Source organism: Solenopsis invicta, chromosome 6, assembly GCF_016802725.1.
Source record: "Solenopsis invicta isolate M01_SB chromosome 6, UNIL_Sinv_3.0, whole genome shotgun sequence".
Classification (NCBI taxonomy): domain Eukaryota; kingdom Metazoa; phylum Arthropoda; class Insecta; order Hymenoptera; family Formicidae; genus Solenopsis; species Solenopsis invicta.
The window spans coordinates 16,388,056-16,415,665 of NC_052669.1; the positions used below are offsets into that span (position 1 = coordinate 16,388,056).

The 27,610-nt window shown below is 37.1% G+C and overlaps 1 protein-coding gene across 4 annotated transcripts in view; it reads left to right on the plus strand.

Annotated features, from left to right (window-relative positions):
* LOC105205978 (inositol monophosphatase 1) overlaps nucleotides 1-27,610 on the plus strand; it is a 134,889-nt gene that overhangs the window by 91,503 nt on the left and 15,776 nt on the right. For 3 of the 4 annotated variants that reach the window (XM_039451113.1, XM_039451114.1, XM_039451115.1), the window contains one exon: nucleotides 10,608-10,867. In XM_039451113.1, the coding sequence (XP_039307047.1) occupies nucleotides 10,608-10,867 (260 nt within the window). Of the gene's footprint in view, nucleotides 1-10,368; nucleotides 10,493-10,607; nucleotides 10,868-27,610 lie in introns of those variants that run through there. The other variant, XM_039451116.1, reaches the window with a different exon arrangement.

Sequence of the window (27,610 nt, forward strand, 5' to 3'; positions counted from 1 at the left end):
CTAGTTGCGCGGCGGAGTGACTTCGGAGACTAAAGTTTTATTCCCGATTTATACTTAAACAAAAAAATTTAACTACTCATTTACATACTTAGGCTTAACTAGTGTGGAGTCGGATACTACGCGGTGAGCTATGCGCTCATACAGCACAGAGAGATTCCAGGAACAATGCAGAATGATTTTATTGAAACATTATAATATTGCATTTTGATTGCGAAACATTGCTGCAACATTGTTGGAAGATTGCAGCAACATTAAGATGTCCGCTTTTTGAAATATTGCATTGAAATATCTCATTTTTCCAAAATACTCACATAAATATTATTACACCACATAATTCCAATGAACAAAACAATATTTGTGTAACATTTTAAAAAACATTTTTTGCAAAAAATAACCTTGGGAACATTTTTTCGGAATTTCCAAGCGGTCACCCATCCAAGTCGCGACTTCGGTGAACGTTGCTTGACATCCGTGATCGCTGCAAACTGATTCCTCATGATGACCTGTGAACACTTTATGCTGTTATGTGTATATAACTGGTACATCAGGTCAATATACGTTATTGAAAAAATGAAATATGTATAATTAAAGCTCAGTATTTATATAAACAAATATAAAATTATAGTTTTTTTTTTACTAATTTCGCAAATACAGAATAGCATTTGGAATAACTTTTCTGTTATTTGTTTAAATAAAAATGTAATTAAAAAATATATATCAATATAATACAATAATTAAATTAAACATAAAAAAATTTTTATTAAAAATACAATTAAGAAATATTGTTTGTTCATTGGGCTGTAGATCGAGGTTTCTTCATACAGGGTGAGTCATTTTAATCTATGGACCCGAATATCTTCCAAATAACGGTATCTACAAAAAAATGGTTTAGATAAAAGTTGACCAGGACAGAGGGGGTCATTCAATTGTACCATTGGTTTTGACCTTGAGGTCAATTTTGAAGGTTATTTCAAGGTCACGATGGTTTTTAAAATGGGACACCCTATTTTTGACTGCGGATTTCAAAAGAGCGGAAAATTTTACATCAAACTTGTTTTATGAAAAAATTGTTTTTGCGACCTTGGAAAGGTCAAAAATGAAGATGAAATGCCTGAAAAACAATCTGGTGTACTTTTTCTGAAATGACGTGGTTTTCTGGATAACACAAATGTGCATAATGCTTAAACAAAGTCAATGAATTGTAAAAGTGTTAATCACTTTGACTAGCTTGACCTTGAGGTCAATTTTCAAGGTTGTTTGAGGCTCATAACGTATTTTTTGATTAGTAAACCCTATTTTTGACCGCAGAACCTGTTTCTTGACAATGGGCTCTTAAACAATGGCACTTTTTACATGAGCATAGGGATTTTTTAATTTTTCGACATGACCTTTTGAAGGTCATATCAAAGTCAAAAGCACTTTCATCTTACTTTTAGCGTTACCCGGAAACAACGACGTGGACGTAGTAAGTTCTGTTTCCTTTAGGGTGCTTGATTATCGTGAGTCCCCTTGCCTCTCACGTCGGGGTGCTTGATTATCGTGAGTCCCCTTGCCTCTCACGTCGAGGTGCTTGATTATCGTGAGTCCCCTCGCCTCTCACTGACACTGTAATTTAAATGAATTACCCACGGAGTAATTGTTCAAAATTACCTCCGTTGGCTTCGAGGCATCTGTTTTGACTGCAATCTGTTTTGAAAACTATCCACAGTTCTAAGTAGGGTAGCTCTAGGAATGGCTGCACAAGCTCTACGAACGCGGTCCATAAAATCATCTCTAGTGGTTGGTCGTTCAGCAAAAACAACATTTTTCAAGTATCCCCATAAAAAGAAATCAGGCGACGTCAAATCTAGTGAGCAAGGAGGCCATTCAACTGGACCCCTTCGTCCAATCCATCTATCATTGTAACTGGCTTTTAAAAAGGCACGTACAATGAATGCATAATGCGGTGCAGCACCATCTTGTAGAAGCCACATTCTTGCTCTTGTTGCTAAGTCAACATCTTCTAATAAGCCTGGTAAGTGATTTCTTAGCAACGATAAGTAACTGTGTCTATCAACGTTCTCTTCAAAAAAATAGGGTCCAATCAAATAACCATTTACAATGCCGCACCACACCATAATACTCCATCGATTTTGATGATTTATTGGCCTATACCAGTGGGGATTAACATCTGACCAATAATGGCAGTTGTGTCTATTAAGTTGTCCGTCACTATAAAATTTAGCCTCATCTGAGAAAAGCACATACCTAAAAAAATTAGGATCATCGTGTAACATTTGTAAAGCCCACTGGCAAAAAGCAATACGCATCATATGATGATTAGGCAGTAAAGCCTGCGTAAGAGTGATGTGGAAAGAGTGATAATTTAGAGCTCTTAAAATTCTAACAACAGTTCTTTGTGGTATACCTATTTCCCTTTCAATCTGGCGACTACTAACATGAGGATTAAGGTGAAGTATTGCTAAAATAGTTACAGCTCGCGCATCATTTTCCTCATATTCATGATGTTGACGTTGACGAACAAGATGTCCATTGCGAGCTCTTTGGACTAAACTACGTATTGTTATATCAGTTGGATGTCGCCTTTCAAGAAAACGTTGAGCATAAAGCCTTGATGCTGCATTGTAATTGCTATGACACTCTCCTAAAACTAATATAATATCAACAATCTCATTAGGACTATAATCAGCCATTCTGAAAAGGTAACTTGTGAATGTAATTACCTACATACCCTGTATGTATGTTTGGAATTTTTTGATTTAAGCAACTTTAAATAGTAAATTTTTCAATTATGCAGAAGTGAGTAAGAAAGAAAAAAAATAAAACTCTATTATAACAATAATTATAAATCTTAAATCAAACGTAATTGTTTAGTTTTTTTCAATCGTTGATTATTAGCATTAGGTATCGCAGTGCTGTCAGCTACTTGCAACTTTCGGCCGGATTCTTCGACGCACGCCTATTGCTCCCCTCCCAACGCTCGCGCCTTAGCAACGGCCCCGCCGGACGGCGTAACTAAGGAGCGCGATACATCGTCTTAGGACCGTGCGTTACGCCGTCCGGCGGCGCCGTTGCTAAGGCGCGAGCGGTGGAAGGGGAGCAATAGGCGTGCGTCGAAGAATCCGGCCGAAAGTTGCAAGTAGTAATGTTTAAGCATTATGCACATTTGTGTTACTCAGAAAACCACGTCATTTCAGAAAAAGTACACCAGATCGTTTTTCAGGCATTTCACCTTCATTTTTTACCTTTCCAAGGTCACAAAAACAATTTTTTTATAAAACAAGTTTGATGTAAAATTTTCCGCTCTTTCGAAATCCGCAGTCAAAAATAAGGTGTCCTATTTAAAAAAACCATCGTGACCTTGAAATAACCTTCAAAATTGACCTCAAGGTCAAAACCAATGGTACAATTGAATGACCCCCTCTGTCCTGGTCAACTTTTATCTAAATCATTTTTTTGTAGATACCGTTATTTGGAAGATATTCGGGTCCATAGATTAAAATGACTCACCCTGTATATAGACCCATTTCGTCTATTGATATAAATATTAAAAAATTATGATAATGCAATATTTCCGGAATATTACTGGCATATGCCATGAGACGTTGCAAGCATATTGTTAATTTATGTTTCTGGAATGTCTCCGTAATATTACATTGCAATCTGCAACATTGCAACATTGCTGCAATGTTGCTGCAATTTTTTGTGCTGTATGAGCGGGCTGCTCGCCCGTTCGGTCGGGGAGTCGCGGGGCGTGGCGGGATTGGCTAACGCGGGGGTGTAAGCGCGTGCGCAAGTGCGGGTCGTTGCCGGCGCGGTCGCCGCCGCAATTCGCCCGAGCGCGCCCCGTGAGAGTGGGGCGCTCGATCGACAGGTTGCTTATGCGCTGTCGATGAACAGGTTACGAAACGTGGCCGTATGTCGGTGCGGCAGTGAAGGTATTCGAGGACGACGGTGATTGGTCGAGAATGCTCGGCCGGTGATAATGACGAGGATGCTCGCCGAGGATATCGGAGTCGACTGGTCGAGGATACTCGGCCGGGGATACCGACGGAAATGCCCGTGGAGGATATCGGAGTGCAACTAGAATGCTCGTCTTAAGGAAGCGACCGAGAATGCTCGGTCTGTAGACGGGTCGGACGGATCTGCTTTGTGCGTTCCCACTGCCGGCTTATATATCTGAACGCGCGGCTGGGCAAGCCAATCCGCGCGCTCGGTCGGCTAAGCCGGAGTGGGAGTAGAGTCCTATATAAAGAGAGAAGCGACATTGATGTCCAAAGCTCTGATTGGTAATCTGATTGATACTTGATTGGCTAAGCGAGCAGCCGTATTGTGACCACAGCTGTTTGTAGAATGATACGAATGGTGTTTGATGACGTTAGAGCGGTCCCAAAATGGCGGTGGAGGACTTAATTGGATACTGAAGGTTGTGGTGGGGGTTCAATGTCGCTTCTCTCTTTATATAGGATTCTAAGTGGGAGCGTTATGGAACGCCACGGTCGGCGCGCGTGGTCGCACGGCGAAGTTCGGTCGTGCGCGCACGTGGTCCTCTGCTACGCTCGGCGTTTGTCGTTCGGTGGACGGAACGGAGGCTCACGGACGGTGGAGGGACGTATCGTTACAACTAGAAAGATTATTTTTTCTCAGAATTTTTTATATATACTAATTATAAAATATCCTAAAATCTTTCTAAAGATATTTTGTTTTATAATTTTGATGAAATGTTATAAAGTCTCAGAGTTAAAAGTATTCTTTTAAAATTATAGGATCAGAAATTATAGGATCAGAAATGATTTAATGATTTAATTTTAACTTGAACTAATTATTTTTAAATTTATTATACAAATTATAATTTTGTAATTTAATATGAATGTTTTTTAAAAGTAATTTTTAATTTAAATCAAGTTAATTTACTCTTAGCGTAACTTTTAATTAGTTAGTTTTTTGTTTATGTAACTTTTAATGCTAACTAAATTAATTTTATATATAAACCATTAACTTTAACTTAATTTAGTTTAAAAAATGTATTAACTTACCCAATCCTGCATTTTTCATACGCTTTATTTACGTTCTGATGCCCCAATTTACACTCCCGCTTTCTTTACGCTATCATTTTCACCACGGCAATAAACGTTTATATATTGTTGTGCCCGTTCAGCCGAGCTTGAGAAGCTGGCCGAAGGAAGATCTATCTATCAGACAGAAAAAGCGCGGCCGGCTTTTATTTGGTGTTCAGGATGCGGAGCCGTCAAGAATTATTCTGTACAATTACGCTACAATATTATTATATAAAGTTCCACGATTAAAGCTTGAGTTCTTTTTGTAAAGAGTGTTTATTCATTTCGGGTCGCGCGTTCGAGTGTCCTAGCGCGAGTGAAGTGTGTGCTCGTATCGTCGAGTATAACAATATTTCAAAACACGCGGTTGTTTATTGTATAACCTGAATGGAACCGACTTGAACTGTCGTTTCGCAGTGGAGCATTACAGGGAAACTCTGAGTGGACCTGAATGGCTCTCAACTGCTCTAACGGCAGGTAATAAAACAGAACCAAGTTTTTACCCCGATTGCCCTTTATATCACTTCCGTCTAAAAGAACACTGTCAAGTCGCTGGGTTCGTTCGGAGCACCTTTGAGCACTTCCCGAGAGACAAAACGAACAATACTCATGTCTACTCCCGTCACGCTCCGTACCGTTCCGCCGTATCGCCCCGCACATCCCCGCAGCTCGATCCTCAAGTATATAAAGACTGCTATCGCCGGCCGAAGAGATCTTTTTCTGCTTCTGACCGGTCTACCGAGCAGAAGATACCTAGGTCAAAAACGAGATCTAGCACTTCGGTCTCAGTCAAGCCACTTGACTCTCGATCTCTCTGGCCACAGATCCGAATCGACATCCTCACACGCCACTGCGGGCTCAAGAGAACTTAGGCTCATAGCGTTTTTCACTGGGCGACACTGAGTGCGCACTGGAAACTCGCCGAGTTCAGGCGACACTGCCCGAGTGCACTGATAGTGCGAGTTTCTTGCACTCTCAGCTAAACACGTCCATTATTTTCCGTGCAGTTTTATGGCGCATTATATTCGATACCTTTTGAACATTAACATCACAAAAATTTGTAATTTAATATGGAAGGATCGATTAGTTTGTGTATTTCTTTTAGAATAAATACTGAAATATTAACTTTAACCCTTGAGCCGCTTGAAACGGACTTATATAATAAATTAAAGAGTAAGAATATACTTATGATCTTGGTTTTTGAGGTTATTCAATGCACATGTTAGAAAAGAAATTGATAAATTTCTATAAAATTAATAAATAAAAATAATAATAAAATTAATAAAATAATAAAATTAATTGGTAAGTACCACAGACTCCATTAGATTAAAAATAATTAATAATAATAATGTAATATAATAATAATAGTAATAGTAATAGTAGTAATAGTAATAATAGTAATAATAATAATATAATTAATAATACAATTATTAATAATATAATTATTTGTATTAGAGAATAAAACGTAGGAAATACGAATCAAACGCAGTAGTTGGTGCGTCAATATAATAATACATATATTTCGCTATTAATACATAAACGTGAATACAAATAACGGACGCGTTTCAACTTTCCTTGAAGTCATTCTCAACGATAATTTTCAATTAACAAAATCATATATGCTAATTGTTAATTTAAAATTATCGTTGAGAATGACTTCAAAGAAAGTCGAAACGCGTCCGTTATTTGTATTCACATTTATGTACTGATAGCGAAATATATTTACTATTTATATTATTGACGCACCAGCTACCGCATTTGATTCGCATTTCCTACGTTTTATTCTCTAATTTTAATACTACCAAGTCTATCTTAAATATTTTGATAATTATTTGTAGTATTGATACTATATATTTATACAATATATATTATTGCTTCACGTGTAATACAATATAATCTGCAGAAACAATGAAAACAGATGTATTTACATCTTTATCCGTTAAGTTATGCACCACCTGAACAAAATTTTTGATTTTCGGAATTTTCCGTGGATTTTTTAATACTTCTTCTTCATCACTGCTAGATGATGATGAAGAAAGCAAATCTAGTAATGCAATTGTTAATCGTGCGTCCCGCGCAGCCATGTTGCACTGAACTGGCACCGTCTCTGGGAGCTCGTGCCGAAATCTTGCACGAAAGGGCAAAAATTCGGCACTAGCCTTCCCAGTGAAACAGCGCGCACCGGTTTCTTGCGCACCGAAACGTTCAGTGAAACACGTTGCCCGTAGCGAGTGCGCACTCAGTGCGCACCAGTTCTCCCAGTGAAAAACGCTATCAGTCAAACTACTTGACGCAAGCGTTTCCTGCCGCATCCCGAATCCGGCGCTAACACTCGTAGGGGGGGGGCGGATCCCGGTAGTACGCGAGACCGATAGCACATCACCACTCACAGCGGCCGATGCCTAGAGTTTTTCCATTGGTTAGATAAGTCTAGATGATTGGTTGGTGAGCTATCGCACTGTGCGCTATCGGATCCCGTCCGTAAAGGGGTACGGTGCTCCGTGCCTCCACCAAGCGCGCTTTAGTAGTGCCGCCCGGCGATTTCACCAGCGGTATTAACCGCATAGAACTTATAGTATATGGAACAGGAATAGCTTATCTCCGCAATGAGTGGCGACTGAGAGCAACATCTAAAGGACGAAGATATATCTCTATCCTTTGCGCGTCCTACTTGACACAGTGCGCATGCGTTGAGTTAGACTCTGTTTTCTAAGCGAGCATAATTCATGAACCACGTATCGTCAGTTAGAAATCCATTGTGCCTGTTTTCGAGTCCATTAATTCGTTTATTTGAATCATTTTTTGTCTTATTTATAATAATTTCTAAATATGTGATGCGAAATAGTAAAAAGTAAATGTAAAATGGACTTTTCTAGTCTTTTATTTATGATGAAAGTGTATTAATTTTGTGTATTTATGACGTATATATGCTCTTTTTTTGGTATTATTATAAATCTTTGTCTTGTGAAATAAACAAATTCTTATGTATAAACGTATGATACATTTAACCAATTAAATTCTATAATTGTTTAACATTTCTTGATTCCGAATGTGTTCAATCATTTCTTCTTGAAGAAAACAACGAGTAAGAATACTATTTAACACTTTTGACGCTAAGAAATCTTTAACATTTTTTTTTAAATTGCATTTTTATTTTCCTTGATAATTTTCTCGCACGCACTTGTGATAACAATAACATCTTTACTCGGGTTAATTAAATTCCATTTTTTTTTTTTCTATGAGTCCGTGCAAATTTTTGTCTGATTTGTTTTTTTGCTTTATCATGATTGTAACACAAAATGTAGTAACGACCTATTATGAATAATAACCAGTAAATTGCGTATCAATAATAATCGATAACGATGTTAATGATCACACGGAGTATAATTATGAGAAGCAAAGCGCTCCGTGCTGTATTCTCCCGATCCTCTGTCCGCTCTGTCCTCCGTCAGCTGACACGTCGCGGCGAGTAGAGGGGGAGAGGATCTGAACGCTCATTGGCGGAGCGCGATCATGCGCACAACATTGGATCGTACGCGCAAAGGACAGAGATATATCTCCGTCCTTTAGATGTTGCTCTCACGTTTGCGCTCGTATTCCTGTTCCATATACTATAAGTTCTATGATTAACCGCCTCGCGACGGACGGGATCCGATAGCGCACGGTGCGATAAACCTCCAATTATCTAACCCAACCAACGGAAAAACTCTAGGCATCGGCCGCTGTGAGTAGTGGTGTGCTATCGGTCCCATGCGCTATCGGGATCCGCCCCCTCGCGACGGGCCGCACGCAATCAAACTTCAAAACGCACGGATCTGTATACGCGCCGCGCCCCGCTGTACCGCACTATACGCCGCGCCGCGAAAACAATTTCACGGCCACGATAACAAGGCCGTCGTTTCGAATAGCCGTGACATTGGAATTCCAAGAAACGAGCTCGACGTCGTTCCGGGAAACGCGTCTCGCGACACAGGCGCGCTGTAAATAAAATGTACACCCATGGAATTTGATTCTGTCCATGGGGAAATTTTCTAAATTGAGAAGTCATCACTTTCTACATACTCGCAGTTTATGATTAATGTAACGACTAAAGAGCCTCGCACATGACAATGCATAACAAAGCATAAGCGTAGCATAAGGCCTCTGGGAACCAATGGGAATCTTATGTAAATCAATATGGCGACTTTATGCTGGATGCTCATTGGCCCATTGGTCTTATGTTGTGCTTATGTTATGTTATGCATTTCATGTGCGAGGCCCTTAAAGCTTATTGATTGTTACATTAATCATAAACTGTAAGTGTGTAGAAAGATAGTGACTTCTTAGTTTGGAAAATTTCCCCATGGACAGAATCAAAGTCCTTGGGTGTACATAGCCGATCCATTTTACGTCCGCAAAAAACACATTGTCACGTCTGTCTGTCCGCATGCTTAGATTACTCTGTATCACGGTACTATTTCTATTTACGCTTACTTTTTGATTGATGTTTTTTTTTTTGTTTTCACTTATCACGCTTATGTTCATTTAATAAACACCATTAGATATTAAGCCTAAAAACCGAGTCTAATTCCTTCGACAACCCTTCGCGTCCTCGTTCCCGTTCGATCACCGTTTGTGCGCGAAGCTAGGTCGTTACAATTATTTTTTCATATTTAATTTAATTATTGTATTATATTGATATATATTTTCTAATTGCATTCTTATTTAAACAAATAACACAAGTTATTCCAGATCCTATTCTGCATTTGCGACATTAGTAAAAAAAACTATAATTTTATATTTGTTTATATAAATATTGTACTTTAATTATACATATTTTATTTTTTTGATAACGTATATTGACCTGATCTATCAGTTATATATTTATACCGGCGGGTCCCGATAGCGCACATCCCGGTAGCACACAAACCACTCACAATTGCAGATGCCTAGAGATTTTCCGTAGGTTGGGATAGATAAGTCAAAATGATTGGTTGGTGGGCTATCGGAATGTGCGCTATCAGAATCCTCCCGTTATATACACATATTAGCATAAAGTATTTACAGGTTATCATAAGAGATCAGTTCACACAGCGATCACGAAAGTCAAGCAACGTTCACCGGAGTCGCGACTTGGATGGGTGACTGCTTGGAAATGCCCGAAAAAAATTTCCGAGATTTTTTTTGAAAATTTGTTTTTTAAAATGTTACAAAAATATTGTTTTGTTCATTGGAATTATGTGGTGTAATAGTATTTATGTGAATATTTTGGATAAATTCATAACATTGCAATGTTGCTGCGATGTTTCAATGCAATATTTCGAAAAGCGGATATCTTAATGTTGCTGCAATCTTCCAGCAATGTTGCATCAATGTTTTGCAATTAATATGCAATATTACAATGTTTCAATGAAATCATTCTGCAATGTTCTTGCAATCTTTCTGTCCTGTATGGGGTATGTCTTATGTTAATATTAAATTCTTTGATTTTCTGATTTTTCTGAGTTTTCTCTGATCGCTAACATTTCTGTGTGTAATTTTTCGAAGTCTAAAGTAAATATTTCGCGGTAGGTTTATTGGCGAAGAGAGCACTGCCTCAGGACAAAAAGTAGAATTAACAGATGCTCCAACATGGGTAATTGATCCTATTGACGGCACGATGAATTTCGTCCACGGATTACCATACACGTGCGTTTCGGTTGCGTTGCTTATTAATAAAGTAGCGGAAATAGGAATAGTATATAATCCAATTATGGAGCAACTTTTCACCGCTCGCAAAGGTCAGGGCGCTTTTCTCAATGGCGCTCCTATTCACGTATCCAACGAAAAGGGTAAGGTAAATTATTTTTCTTTTTATAATAAGGAATAATGTATTTAAGTCAAAAGTTTCTTCCGATACATGTCAGTACACATGTACTCGTGTGATTTTGTAAGCAGAAACGCTAATGATTTTTGTAAGTTGATATTTCTGTATTAATACGTATGTATAGCAAGCTATAGTTGTTAATATAACCTTACATTTAAAATGAAAATATAGCCAGATAAAGAACATATTCGCTATTGCTTTTTGTTTTGTTTTCAAAAGAAAAGTGCTGATGCACACAGAATTATTTGTGTGCGTAAACCGTATGATAAAATTATAGCTATTAGAACATGCGTGAATTGGTTTAAATGATTTAAAGTGATTTCGATATCAATGACAAAGAATGCTCCGAACGCCTTGCAATTATAAAAGAAGACAAATTGCAAGCATTGCTTCATGAAGACTCGGCCCAATCAACTTGTGAGCTTGCATTACAAATAGGAGTTGATCATTCAATAATAATTTGTATTTAAATACAATGGGAATGTTAATTATTTGAAGCAAAATGGGCGAAAAACAAAAACAGATCAATTTGGCTTATGAATCAAGTTTTATTTGACAAATAATCAATAAGGGCCTTTTTCACCAATCTTGGTTAAAACTAACCGAGAAGTTAATCTATTGGAATTGACCAATTGCATTTGTTATTTTACACAACAGGCAATACAATTGGTCAATTCCAATGGACTAAAAGTGCGATTTCATGTAGATAATCCAGATATTTATCCCTACTCTACGAATATATGGGGATTTATGGGGAATTATGAAAAATTTCGATAAAGTAGGGGTAAATATCTGTAAGACTATTCTCTAACTTTATAACGACAATTTGGTATCGTTACAGCGTCATTGCGTACACCCAAGGACTTTGATTCTGTCCATAGAGAAATTTTTCAAACTGAAAAGTCGCTATCTTTCTACATACTTACAGTTTATGATTAACGTAACAACCAATAAGCTCTAGTTATTTCATTAATCATGAACTGCGAGTATGTAGAAAGTGGTGACTTTTCAGTTTAGAAAATTTCCCCATGGACAGAATCAAAGTCCTTGGGTGTACACCCAGCGACTTTGAATATGTCCATGGGGAAATTTTCTAAACTGAGAAGTCACTATCTTTCTATATACTTACAGTTCATGATTAACGTAACGACCAATAACCTCTAGTAGTTTCATTAATCATGAACTGCAAGTATATAGAAAGTGCTGATTTCTCAGTTTGGAAAATTTCCCCATGGACAGAATCAAAGTCCTTGGGTGTACATATTATACATGGGCTGTGTTCCGTTTTTACTGGCAGTGCAGTAAATGTGACGTCATGACAGTACACTGTCACAACTGTTCCAATATTACTGCATTACTGCCAGCACTGCTATAGCATCGTATTTCGGAACAGCATAGTAGCCATATTGCACTGTAGCTACCTCACCTTGGAAGCTGCAGTAGTCACAGTGGCAATATGGCTACCATTCATGACGTCATTGATGTTACTAGATGCTGTCGCAGTGCGCTGCGTACCAATAACGGAACGGATTTTTCACCACTGCCAGTACTGGCAGTTATATCGGAACACGGCCATGGTAGAAAAGCTGCGCAACGACACGTAACAATATCCCTAGCTATCGTTAAGAGTTACAGAATTCCGCTATTGAGGCCGTATTCTGTAATTCTTAACAATAGCTAGGGATATCGTTACGTGTCGTTGCGCAGCTTTTCTACCATGTATAATATGTGCCCAACGACGCTGTAACGATACCGAATTGTCGCTATAAAGTTAGAGAATAAGCCTACTGTAGGCCTATTCTCTAACTTCATAATGACAATTCGGTATCGTTACAGCGTCGTTGGGCACATATTATACATGGTAGAAAAGCTGCGCAGTTTTTTGTCGTTATGGACACATAACGACAACATAACGAGTTAGAGAATCGCATTACAGGGCCTCTTTTACCAATCTAACCAATCGGTTAGTCCATTGGAATTGACCAGTCGCATTTGTTACTTCACACAATAGGCAATGCGATTGGTCAATTCTAATGGACTAACTTCTCGGTTAGCTCTAATCGAGATTAGTGGAAGAGGCTCTCAGATCTTCATCTCCTCAAGTTTTTGAGCCCGAACCTGCGTCCAACAATCACCGATCTTCTTGTGCGCAAAATTTAAGCCATTCCGTCATTTAACTCCTTCAAGTTCTGACCAGTGCTGCCAGATGGACCAGCCTGCCCCTCCAGTCCTTCAGGAACGTATTGTAAGCGCGCCGATCCCAATAAATATATATGCAAGTCTCGATTTTTATAATAAATCTAAATGTTTATATTTTTTCATACTACAAATTAAAAATTAATTTAAAAAGAATAGGATAGGATAAAAAAATAATTCTTTATAAAAAGGATGGGATGAGAGAATAATTATAGAAAAACACATGTTATATAATTATAATGAAATTTTTTATTTGGCAGAATAATATGGATACCAACATTTATTGCAAGGGTAGGGGAAAACTGCCGAAAAACCTTACCAGTATCCGTAAAAAAGAAAATTACAATACGATTTTATAACATTAAAATAAATATTTCTATAAAAGTGTTTAGCCGTTAGGGCCCGTATTCTGTAACTCTTAACGACAGCTAGGGATATCGTTACGTGTCGTTGCGCAGCTTTTCTACCATGTATAATATCTGCGCAACAACGCTTTAACGATACCGAATTGTCGCTAAAGAGTTACAGAATCCCGCTAATGGATATTATGGGTTTTTACGATAATTCAAGTTGAATTGGGTTCCACTAGGGCCGAAAAATGTTGGGCGTAATTCTCTCTAGTACCTTTATGATTTATGACAACTCAACGCTGTATCGTATTGCCTGAATTAAGTTAGACCTCGTGTTCAGCCGATGTACACCCATGGAATTTGATTCTGTCAGGGAAATTTTTCAAACTAAGAAGTCGCTATCTTTCTACATACTTACAGTTTATGATTAACGTAACGACCAATAAGCTCTAGTCGTTACATTAATCATAAACTGCGAGTATGTAGAAAGTGGTGACTTCTCAGTTTAGAAAATTTCCCCATGGACAGAATCAAATTCCATGGGTGTACGTGCCATACTTCTGTTGCGTAGGCGATAATTTCTTGGAGAAGAATCCGATTGATTGCCAATTGTCGTTAACTTTCTGTTCCAGTGCTGCATCCATCGCTATATCTGATGCGTCGCATGTTAGCGTGAGTGGCGTATTCTCCGTTGAATGTGCAAGTAGCGCTGATTGAGTTAGCTTATCTTTGACTTTCTCGAAGACCTTGGTGGATTCTTGTTCCAATTGATAGGTCTGCGATCTCTCTTCTTCGAGCCTTTCAATAGTGCGTGCAGTGGTGCTTGTGCCTCGGCTGCGTGTGGAACAAATCTTCTGTAGAAATTAACAATTCCGAGAAATCTGCGTAGTTGAGTTCTATCTGCGGGTTTTTGGTAGTTCTTCAAGTCTTTGATGCGTTGCGATAGCGGTTTCACGCCATGTCGGTCTACGGGTGACACTCTTTTGGACACAGCACGATTGGACACCAACCAATCATCTTGACTTATCTAACCAAACCAACGGAAAAACTCTAGGCATCGGCCGCTGTGAGTGGTGGTGTCCAATCGTGCGCACCCCTCGATCTACTAAGTATCTGAGGTATTCAATCTCGGTGGTACCTAGAACAGACTTAGATAGATTAATGGTTAAGCCATACTTACAAAGTCGTTCAAAAACGTCTTTTAAGTGAGATCTATGCTGTGCTTTGTCTTCGGGTGCCACGATTATGTCGTCAATGTAGCCGTGACAGCATGTCAATCCACGGAGAGCCGTATCCAAATAGTGTTGAAACATTTGGGCGGAGTTTCTCAATCTAAATGGCATCACCAGGAACTCGAAGAGGTCAAACGGGGTTGTTACCGCTGTCTTAGGCACGTCTTCTGGCGTTACTGGAATTTGATGGTAGGCCTTGGTTAGGTCCAGCTTGGAGAATACTTTGCAGCTTGCAAGCTTTGACGAAAAATTCTGGATGTGAGATACGGGATAGCGGTCAAGTAGAGTAGCTGCATTCAGTCGGCGATAGTCGCCGCACGGTCGCCAGTCTCCATTTTTCTTTTTTACCATGTGCAGAGGGCTTGCCCATGGGCTCGACAAAGGTCTGCAGATCCCCTCTCTTACCATTGTCTCGAATTCGGCTTTGGCAATGTGGTATTGTTCGGGAGTCAAGCGCCTGGGTCGTTCTGCGACTGGTTGGCCTGTGTAATGATTTGATGCATTACTTCCTTCTCTGTTGGTTTCTTCGGCGCACTTCGTATGACATCCGCGAATTCGTTAAGTAATTTGTTAAATTTGCATACCGGCTGAATGATGGAGAGAGTTTATGTGTTGCTTGTGGTAATTCGTCCGTATACCTGGAGCGAAGTTTCCTTGTCGATCAGCTTTTGGTTTGCCAGATCTACCAATAGGTTATGATGACTAAGGAAGTTGGCGCCAATTATTGCGTGTCTGGTATCTGCGATAATAAATGACCATGTGTAAGGGCGTCTTAAATTTAAGTTCAACGTGAGAGTTTTTTCGCCGTAAGGCTGAAATCACACGATGCGTAATAGAGCTGCGGGATAGAGAATGCGTCATTGAAGCGACCAATCAGCGCTATTCCGCTCTTTTCTATTACGCGAGTTTTGTCCGCTATGTTCACATGGTGCGTCAAAGAGATGCAAAGACACATCCAGGATAAATATAATTTAGAAATTATTATCTTTTTGTTAATAATTTGCTTATTAAAATAAAATATAATTTCTTAAATTGTAAAAACAATTATCACTGTTATAGTATTTAATATTTTGTAATAAATACTTATAAATTTAAAATGATTTTTTGACTGCTTTCACGCATTTATGGTCATTTTTCCGCATCATGTGAACAGTGCATACTGAAATCATGCGTAATGCGTATTGCGTCATTACTTCAAAACTTTATCTTGACAGCTGTACTCGCACATTTTTATTTAATTATTAGTTTGTATCCACAAGTTTATAATTAATTTTTATTATGGATAAAAAGTTAAAAATGGTGACTGAATCTATTACATATTTGTTGCAAATATACTTGAAAACTTAATAATGTGTACTTACATTAGAATCTGTTTTATTCGTCTCAACATATTCTTTATTCGTCTCTGTCATATCCATTATTTAATTAACTTAACAATAATCTAACCTTGAAATACGACGGTTTAGGACGTAATAGAACGCTATGACCGCTATGACGCACATCAACGCACACTCTATTCCGCTCTTTTCTATCACGCAAGCTCAAAGAGCGGAATAGCGCTGATTGGTCGCTTCAATGACGCATTCTCTATTCCGCAGCTCTATTACGCATCGTGTGATTTCAGCCTAAGTATCGATAGTTGTACTGTTCGCGGCATACAGTTTAGCTTGGAAACGCTCGTTTGACGAATAGTCTCCTCGGTATTATGGATACATTTGCACCCGTATCAATTAAGAATGGAGTTGACGTTACCTTGTCTGTTATGATTAATCTGCGGCTTTGGTGTGTACCGGCGGTCGCTGCTCCCACTGCCGTCGGCTTACCTAGTTTTTTTTGTTGCTGGCGTTGTTGATGATGTAGCCGGAAGCGGTGCCTTCCAGTCACATGGTTTCCGGCAGCACTAAGATTGCGCGCCAAATTTTTGGTGGTAGCATGTGCCGATACTTATGCCCGTATCAGACTATGCTTTAAAAATTGAAGATTGAAGATTAAAGATTGAACTTTGGCCAATCAAAATAAAAGGAGTTAAAATTTCCTTGTTTTGATTGGTCAAATTTCAATCTTTAATCTTCAATCTCAATCTTCAATGCGTAGTCTGATACGGGCTTTACAACACGTCCCCTCAATTTCGATGAGTGGTATCGCGGTCTGGACCTGCTCCGCATGCGACTGTGTCCTCGTTCGTTGCTTTCCTTCAGTTGTACACTCAGTGCCTTCAATTGGTCCTTTAGTTGTTTCACCTCGTCGGCTAACTTTCCACTGTCGGGCATCGATTGTTGTTCGCATGCCGTCACCGCCATTATCTGATTGATTGCGTTGAATGCTTCCGCGACTTTGTCGGCTAACGTTGCTAGCTGCGTTAAATCTTGGCTGGCGGCCGCTGCTAATATGCCACGCACGTTTTGCGGCATGCGCTCGAGGAACAGAGTCGTTGTTAACCTGGTCACCGGATAGGTTCCGCATCCACTGGAGGAAGTGTGATGGTTTTTCGCTTCCGAGCTCGCGTCCGCGAAGCATTTTTCTAAGTTTAGTTTCGGACGTCTCGTCGAATGTGGAGATGATCCTGCTTTTCAGAGTTTCGTACTTCCTTTTCTCGGGTGGTTTACGCACTATCTCGGACACAAAGGGCATCACGGATTGGTCGAGATTCAGAACCGTATAATTGAGTTTCGTCTTGTTGCTCGATATCTTTGATGTTTCGAAAGCCGTCTCGATCTGTGCAAACCAGAGAGCTGGGTCGTCTTTCCAGAAAGGCGGTAGCTTTAAGTTCATCAGCGCGTGAGCAATTATCCCGTTAATGTCGAAACTGCCGGCGAGTGGCATCGTGAAGCAATCCTTCGTTGATGGGTCGGGTGTGTCGTGGGTAGTCGTCTCCCATCCCGTGTTGTTCCGTGGCGGCGAGTGGTCGACCGGCATCGTAGAAAGCTTCGCCCGGATTGTATTTTTGCTTCAGCACTTGCGATCACGTCGGGGTCACCATTTATATGGCGTTGTACCATATAATTTCTGAACACGTGGCGTGTCTGTAATAGCGTAAGTGCAGGAAGATAGATATGGTTAAAAATGATAACTTTCGAGTTTAATGTCTTTAATGTATATAATTATAATTCAGTCTTATACATTCGTCGAATGTTTATTTGGATGTACTTTGGTAAATTGTTATTCGCGAAGCTAAACTATTTGGTCGTTAATTTTATCTTCTACAAGACACGGAACTGATGCAAGAACACGATCCATGCACGTCAAAGGCAAGATGAGAGAGCGTTTTGCAATGATCGGGTTCTTCTTTTGTGGCATCCTTGTCAGTGCGCATGTGCAAGTGTGTTCGGTTTCGCGATTGGACTAGTAGCTTGGCGCTTTGACTATATAAATATGGACTGCTAGTTGGCTCTTTTAGGCTGTAAGAAAGATCTACAGCGCCCCCATCTCCTAAGTGATGATTTCCAGTATAAAATAACATATGGTGTGGTGTGTGGCTTTTATACGCAACAGTAATAAACATTTGTGCAATATCCAAGAATTGACACCTATAAAATAGTAACTGTTTGTGAAAAAATTTTTAATTTTTTTAAATTAGAAAATAAATTAAAAATAAGAAATATAATCCCTACAATGATTCAAGAAACATTAAGAAATGTAAGATTAGATAAATTATTTATTAACTTTGACACACATATTAAAGATCTAGAAATATTAGAGAATCATAAATATGTAATAATAAAATTAGTTATTACGTATTATTTAAACGTTAAATTAGCTTATGAAGGTAAAATAATTACGTTGAATAAACACAAAAACTTCATAAGACGTAATTTAATTAAAACTGTTATTTTTAGCGGGCTATAATTTATACTGTACATTTTATTACCCGAAAATGACGGTTCTCTAATGAGGCTTCCTTTTATTTATATGACATCACTTATTTGTTTTTATTTTTAATTACTTACTTTCCATTTTTTGCTTTATATATTTTATTATTATATATATATATTAATTATATAATTTTTTTAAATATATCTTTAATAATAAAATGTGTATATTTTATATTTATTTTCTTTTAATTTAGTAAAATTAATTCTTATTTTACAGAAATATAATCGCATATTTTGGAGTGAACGTATAAATTCAAAGCAATATATTGTATTCTGTCTCTTTCTTTTCTGATCTTTTACTATTGCTGTCTCGCTTTTTTGTTTCACAGTTTTGCCACTTAGGAGATGGAAACGTTGCAGATCCACGGGGGTGACACTGCTTATACTTCGCTATGCTTTTACGCGTCCCTCGAATGTTTCCCTACAATCAAAAAATCCGCAAGAGGCGCTAGTTCCTACCTGCATCCTTTGATTTGACCGATTTGGCTGACGCATAGACCTGCTAAACATTAAAACGATTAAAACTGTTAGAAAGCTTTATTCGGTCTTATAAGATTAAATTGTGTTTTTTGAACCTGCATTTTCTAGTAAAACAATAACTTTAAAATCGGTTGTAAGCGTTGTAAGGATGCAGGTCGACTTATGCGCCACCAAGCGGCTTAATGTTCCCGTGAGACAAAATCTAGACGCGTAAATTTTAGCAGTGTCACCCCCGTGTGCAGATCTTTCTTACACAAAAACATAGAAAAAGTGGGGGATACTAGCAGTCCATATTTATATAGTCAAAAATCGTGCAGTTCACTTGAAACTTTTCACTTTTCACGTTTCCGCCCTAGGGAAAATGTTACATGGGGTGTATTCCGAAAGTTCTATTGAAAATAGTCTTTTTAATCATAAAGTTGGTAACATTGTAACTAACTACGCTGTATTCCATAATGTAAGTTGAATTTGTGATTATCATTGGTTTGCAAAGATCAGCAGAGAAATTAGTTGAATTTCTTGTATTTTAATTATTTATAAAATAATTGTAATTATGTATTATTGATTAAAATATTATTTACTAACAATAATTTTGATTTTAAAATAGAAATTAAAAAGCACAAGAACTTCCAAAGACTGAAAATTAACTGCAGAAAATTAACTAAAGTTTGTTTGTAGGATAAATTTTTTTATATTGCCAATATTGATATTATTTTTTAAAAATCTTATTTGATTTTGTATAAAATAAATATGAAATTATAATAATATTTAATAAAGTCTAACATTTATAAACATGCTAACTAAGCTACTGTAGCCTCTCCAACTACTTAAACAAAATAAATTTTATCATGCACTATTAGTGCACACAAACGGATATAATCTAATTTACTTACAATTAATAATTTAAAATCAGAACTTGCGATTTTTAGCTTTACGGAATTTTTGGAAATCCATCTTTTGCTTAATTCCTATTTCAAAATAAAAATTATTGTTAGTAAATATTATTTTAATAATACATGAATAAAATTATTTTAATAAATAATACGTTATTAAAATTATTTTATAAATAATTAAATTACAAGAAATTAAACTAACTTCTCCGATGGTCTCTGCAAGCTAACAAAATCACAAACTCAACTTTTATTACGGAACACAGCGTAGTTAGTTACAGTGTTACTAACTTTATTATTAAAAGAGATATTTTTGATAGAACTTTTGAAATATACCCATGATCGACTCCCTGGGGCCGTATCACAGTATATACAGTAGCGCAACTCTCCCGATTTCAGCGTGTACGAAATTGAACTGCACATGCGCGAGCTAAGTAGGTAACCAATCACATAACAGATTTTCTGTCGCATTTTCTCTTACTGTTTTTCTATAGCTCTTTCTGTTACACATTTAAATGCCATGTAGAATTCGGTTAGAATTGGCGGGAGCAGACGTTTAGCTGTACATCAGCTGTATAGAATCGAAGTGAAAAGCTGTGTCAAAAAAAATAGATAGTGAGAAGTGTGAATTAATAAATAGAAAACTACAAGAAGAATTGTATAAATACTACTATTATATATAAAAAGTTTGAAATTGTGTATAACTTTCAAAATATAAATTTTTATTAGAAGTTAATTCATTTATAATTACATAATGTTAATATTAGGTTAATAAGAATTTTAATATAATGTTTGTTTTATAAATATTATTAGTCTTATTTTAATTGTTTCTATTATTCCCCGTATGATCTAAACATTTATAGAAAGATTTTATCTTAAATACACTTCGTATCAAATTTTTATAATCAGTTAAAAATCTATAAATTATGTATATGATTACAAAGTAAAGTTATTTAAGCCAAATGTGTATAAACAAACTTATTTTTACCTTTCTAATTTGTCCCATGTAAATTTCACCTTTCACTGTAAGAATGTGCTCTCTGATTTAAAGCTCTAAGACTCAACTTATGTAATTAAAAATATTACAAGTTTAGAACAACTTAAATTTCTTTATTTTATCATTGTAAACTAGATCTAAATGTTTAATCATCAGAAAAATTCATTGTAATAAAGATAAAGCAATAACAGTTATGATTTAGATTCAGTTTTGCGAAAGCGAATTACCTCTAAGACTCAACTTGTGTACTTAAAAATATTACAAGCAATATAACAACTTAAATTTCTTTATGTTATCATTATAAACTAAGTCTAAATGTTTAATCACCAGAAATATTTATGAAAATAAAGATAAAGCAAAAACAGTTATGATTTAGATTAAAAGTTTAGAATCACCAAGATGTTTCGCTTTCATAAAACTGAATCAAAATCATTACTGTTATTGCTTCATCTTTATTATAATAAATATTTCCAGTAATTAAATATTTAGACCTAGTTTTTAATGATAAAATGAATAAATATAAGTTGTTCTAATATTTGTAATATTTTTAATTACACAAATTGAGTCTTAGAGGTATTTCGCTTTCGCAAAACTGAATTTAAATCATAAGTTATTGCTTTATCTTTATTATAATAAATATTCCTGGTGATTAAACATTTAGGCTTAGTTTATAATGATAAAATAAAGAATTATAAGTTGTTCTAGTGCTTGTAATATTTGTTTTTACACAAGTTGAGTTTTAAAGGTAGTGTTTTCTCTTTATTTACACTCAACGTTTTTTTTAAATTTTACGCATTTTTTTACAGAAACTATATATATATATATATATATATATATATATATACACACACACACACTTTCTTTTTTATCAATATTTGTTGAATTGTATATATATTTTTCCTTTATATATATTTTCTTTATTTACATATTTTTTATTGTTTGAATAGTATATTGCGTGATTAATTACTTATTTATATCGTTTTTATTTAATTTATATCTTAAATATAACAACCAACTTGCAAATAATACGTTTGAAAAAGAGAGGGAAATGATAAAAGGATGACAAGGGAACAGCCGTTGTACTTGAAATGAAATACATATACATTTCAACTTTAGTGAAAGCGAGATACAACATTTTAGTGCAGCACCAAAGAGCAGATCTATGATTGGTTACCTACTTAGCTCGCGCATGTGCAGTTCAATTTCGTATACGCTAAAGTCAAAGGTGCCGACAGGGAGTTGCGCTATTGGATATACTGTGGCCGTATTCTGTAACTCTTAACGATAGCTAGGGATATCGTTACGTGTCGTCGCGCAGCTTTTCTACCATGTATAATATCTGCGCAACGACGCTGTAACGATACCGAATTGTCGCTAAGGAGTTACAGAATTCCGCTACTGGTTCGTTGCGGTTAGAGATCATCTGTACGTTTTATAGGGCGGATCCCGATAGTACACCACCATTCACAGCGGCCGATGCCTAGAGTTTTTTTTGTTGTTTGGGTAAGATAAGTCAAAATCATTGGTTGGTGGGCTATCGCACCGTGCGCTATCGGATCCCGTCCCTCAGGAGATGCAAAAGAAAAAAAGAGTCTTCCGAATTGCCCCGATCTCTCCTATTGAAAAAGGTTATCCGGTACAAAAACGGGGATTTCATCCTAGGGATTCAGGGAGACGACTATTGAGAATAGGACATCTGGGGGGGGGCCGTATTCTGTAACTCTTAACGACAGCTAGGGATATCGTTACGTGTCGTTGCGCAGCTTTTCTACCATGTATAATATCTGCGCAACGACGCTGTAACGACATCGAATTGTCGCTAAGGAGTTACAGAATCCCGCTACTGGATCTAATTGAAAATGTAAACAATACTCAAAAAGTGATTGTGGAATTATTTTCATAGGGAATGGTTCTATAAGTTCTTCCAGAGAATTTTGGAAGCTATTATAATGGGTGCTTTCCAGCTAGGACACAAGTCGACACTGTGTAACACAGTGTCCATTAGTGTGAGTGAAATAACTAAAATTTTCTCTCTTACACTAATGGACACTGTGTTACACAGTGTCAATTTGTGTCGTAGCTGGAAAACATCCAATAATAATAATATCGAGGACGGACGGAATCTGATAGCGCACGGTGCGATAGCCCACCAATCAATTATCTTGACTTATTTAACCCAACCAACAGAAAAACTAAGTATCGGCCGCTGTGAATGGTGGTGTGCTATTGGTTCTATTGGGATCCGCCCATCGAGGACGGTGAGGAAGAAGTTGAATTTTCTCCAGGAACTCTACGCTGGACCTAGAGATCGCGGGAAAAGAAGGGCGGCTTGGCTTAGAAAGGTCGAGTTAATAAGAGAGGCTAGGGAAAGATGACGGAGGAGTATCGGGAAGTATCATTTAGGTTATTTGTAAGAAAATAGAATGTGCGAGAAAGCCGGATCTGGATCTCTGAGAAATTTCAGGTTCCTCAAGAGGAGTGAATTCGAGTTTTTGAAGAACTTTAGGTTCCTCAGGAGCGGAAGGTTTCTGTTGAGAAACTGCCTCTTGTTCCGGGGGTTTGCGCCCTCTTTCTCTCAGAAACTCTTAGTATGCTTGATCAAGGAGTATCCGCGCCCGCCTGACTCATTTGAAGACGCTTCGCGGCCTGGCGACTAAATTTTTCTCGCGTGCTTCTGTTGTTGACCACTATCAACCGGATTTAAATTTTAATGGAAAATTCGAGGGAAACAGAAAGAAAAGAAATAGAAAAACTTACTTGTTGGCAGTTTAAAACGACGATTTCTCTAGCTCTTTAAGATCTCGAATGGCGCTGGTTCCTGGGTGAGCTTCCAAGAGAGTGCAGATTTTAACTTCGAAGCGATTAAACAACATAGCTTCGAGTCGGAACCAGTGCTGCCAGACGGGCTGGGTTGCCCCTCCACCAACTAGGCTGCGCGCGCGGTTACCATGGTAACCGCAGTGCCGAGTTTTGACGCGATTCTCGCTAACGGACACGGACCTAACGGCTAAACACTTTTATTGAAATATTTATTTTAATGTTATAAAATCGTATTGTAATTTTCTTTTTTACGGATACTGGTAAGGTTTTTCGGCAGTTTTCCCTTACCCTTGCAATAAATGTTGGTATCCATATTATTCTGCCAAATAAAAAATTTTATTATAATTATATAACATGTGTTTTTCTATAATTATTCTCTCATCCCATTCCTTTTATAAAAAATTATTTTTTTATCCTATCCTATTTTTTTTAAATTAATTTTTAATTTGTAGTATAAAAAAATATAAACATTTAAATTTATTATAAAAATCGAGACTCGCATATATATTTACTGGGATCCGCGCGCTTACAATACGTTCCTGAAGGACTGGAGGGGCAGGCTGGCCAGTCCGGTCCATTTGGCAGCACTGGTCGGAACTTGAAGGAGTTAAATGACGGAACGGCTTAAATTTTGCGCACAAGAAGATCGGTGATTGTTGGACGCAGGTTCGAGCTCAAAAACTTGAGGAGATGAAAATCTGAGAGCCTATTTCACCAATCTCGATTAGAGCTAACCGAGAGGTTAGTCCATTGGAATTGACGAATCGCATTGCCTATTGTGTGAAGTAACAAATGCGACTGGTCAATTTCAATGGACTAACCGATTGGTTAGATTGGTGAAAGAAGCCCTCTAATGCGATTCTCTAACTCGTTATGTTGTCGTTATGTGTCCATAATGACAAAAAACTGCGTTGCGCAGCTTTTCTATTATGTATAATATCTGCGCAACGACACTGTGGGAAGGTTCCGATAGCGCACAGTACTATTGCACACAAGCCACTCACAACCACTCATAGCGCTTGAACAGAAGAATATCACTAGGCACCAGCCGCTGTGATTGGCTGTGTGCAATAGTACTGTGAGCTATCGGTACCTTCCCCGACATTGTAACGATACCGAATTATTATAACGAGTTAGAGAATCCCAGCACTGTAGGCTTATTCTCTAACTTCATAACGACAATTCGGTATCGTTACAGCGTCGTTGCGCACATATTATACACGGTAAAAAAGCTGCGCAACGACACGTAACGATATCCCTAGCTATCGTTAAGAGTTACAGAATACGGGCCCTGAGTGCTTAGGAGTTGGGTATTTTATAGTCCTTAGAAAAGGGCGTGAAATTGATTAAGTAGATGAGATTTGGTTGAATGACCCAGATTGCACAAAATATTTATAAAATATTTACTAAATATTTATAATATTTATTTTAATATTTTATAAATATTTATCAAAACATTTAATAAATGTTTTTATGGCCGTAGATTGGACTGATCATAAATATTTATCATAAATGTTTTAAAAATATTTATGATTTATGATAATTATTTGAAAATGTTTAAAATATCCGCATAAATATTATATTATACCACATAATCCCAATGAGTAAAACAATATTTCTATATTTTAAGAAACAATTTTCGCAAAAAAATTCCATTCTTAGGAATTTTTTTCGGAAATTCCGAAGCGGTCCCCCATCCAAGTCGCGACCAATATTTTAGAAAATATTTTAACAATATTTTTGATAAAGTTTTTTTAATCTTTTTCCGTCATATATATAAAATATGTATAAAATATTTCTATAATATTTATAAAAAATATTTATGATATGTATTTATTAATATTTATTGTAAATATTGTGTGCTATCTGGGGAAGCTTTTGAGATTTTCTTTTTTTTGTAAATTTATATTGTTTCCAAAATTCGGGCTTAATCGTTGGGTAATTCACCACTACCAATCATTTTTTCGCATGATCTTTCATTGGTTAGTTTTCTATCTTTTCCTGAGGTTTCTTAATTTTAAGAGAGGCTAACAGTCGCCTCGTCCAATCGCCTAAGGAATTTGTTATTTACTAATTTCTCTTTTTGAAAAATTTCAATCCCAATTTTTTGTATCGTCCGTTTACTTAAAACTCGTTTTCTATATGAATCACTTTTCCGGTTTGTGATAAAACATGCATTCGGACAAAGCTAGGGTTATAAATTTTAATATTATATTTTTATAGTTTTCGTCTAGCGTTTCGACTAGATCTTCATCTCTCGTCGTCGCCAGACTTAAATAAAACTTAAATTTTTTCTCCTCAAGTCCCTGCTTTGTTCAATTCTGCGAATCATTGTATTAGGGTGAGCAAATATTGCTTATATTTCCGTTATCGCATGATTTCTCCTTTTATGCTTCTGTTTAACAATCTTATTGCTCTAGATGTAATATTTAAGTTATATATTTCAGGAACAATTTCCTCGCTTTGTTTCATTTCTTTTATAATAAACGAGAGATGTTTGTTATTTGCAAAAAGGGAAATTGTGAAATCCTTCGGATGTAACATTTGAGAGTTATACAAGATGTCAGATGAAGTTCGAGCGTGATCTCATAGATTGATAGAGCAAATAAAACTGAGCAGAAAAATCCTCAACCATTTTTCAATATTCGCAATAGTTACCGAGAAAAAAGTTAGTTAAAATTGGCAAATGAGTACTTTTCCTATCCGCCGCACACGGGGACCGCCCAGCGGTCGTCAAGCTGGCGGCAGGCGGCGCGGCAAGGAGGGAGATGCAACATAGGCTACCCACGGGGTACAGTACACTGTAGCTTTCAAGCCTCATAACTCGGAAAGTACTTAACAAAAATAAACTTATTTGTAGTGTTTTGAAAAGCTCTTAACATCAGCTATTAGATTCTGGAATCAAAAATAAGATGTTCCGTTTAAAAAAATTAATGTGATTTTGATCTGATCTTGGCGACGCCATCCAAGGTCAAACTGATAAAATCAGTAAATAGATCTTTTACAACTTTTATCTGAAATATTTTTTTGTATTTTTCATATTTTCCGAGATATTCGGCCCATTACGTTTGAAATGGTTCATCCTATATATTTTATATAATAGTAAAATAGTACATAATATCATACAGGGTATTCGATAATGCTTGTATTCACGTTTTACTGTAAAAGGTTAATTACCGACTTTATTCCATATAAATTATGTGAAGTGCAGTTGGTAAGACGCGCTCTTATGGTAACGTGGATACAACCTAATGGTTGTATTCGATAATTCTAACGCCTTGTATATCAGGGGGTCAATCATGAAACTTTTTCCCTAGGGCGGAAACGTGAAAAGTGAAAATTTTTACCATTGAAGTTAATGGAAAAATTTTTCACTTTTCACGTTTCCGCCTTAGGGAAAAAGTTTCATGATCGACCCCCAGGACTCGGCAAAAAATGCACATTTCGACCGATTTTCAGCTTAAAACTTTCCTCTTTACTTTACTACTTTCCGCACAATATAAATGCCGATTGACATTTGAACTTCGAGCAGCTGGTGAGATAAAGGAAATAGCAATGGCTGAAAATCGATCAAAATATACATTTCTTGCCAAGCCCTGTTAAATATTAGGAGTACAAATTGAAAACCGCCGTTTTTTGTCAAAATTTGAGGATTGATTGTTGAAAAATGGTTACATACTTATTCTTGAAAGTATTGTCCATCGCTGGCCACTACTTTCTCCCACCTTTCGGGCAGCATACGAATCCCGCGTCGAAAAAACTGCTCGTCTTTTGCGGCGATCCACGAATCGACTCAGTTTTTGGCCTCTTCGTAATAATGGAAGTGCTGCTCAGCCAGGCCATGCGCCATTGATCGGAACAAGTGGTAATC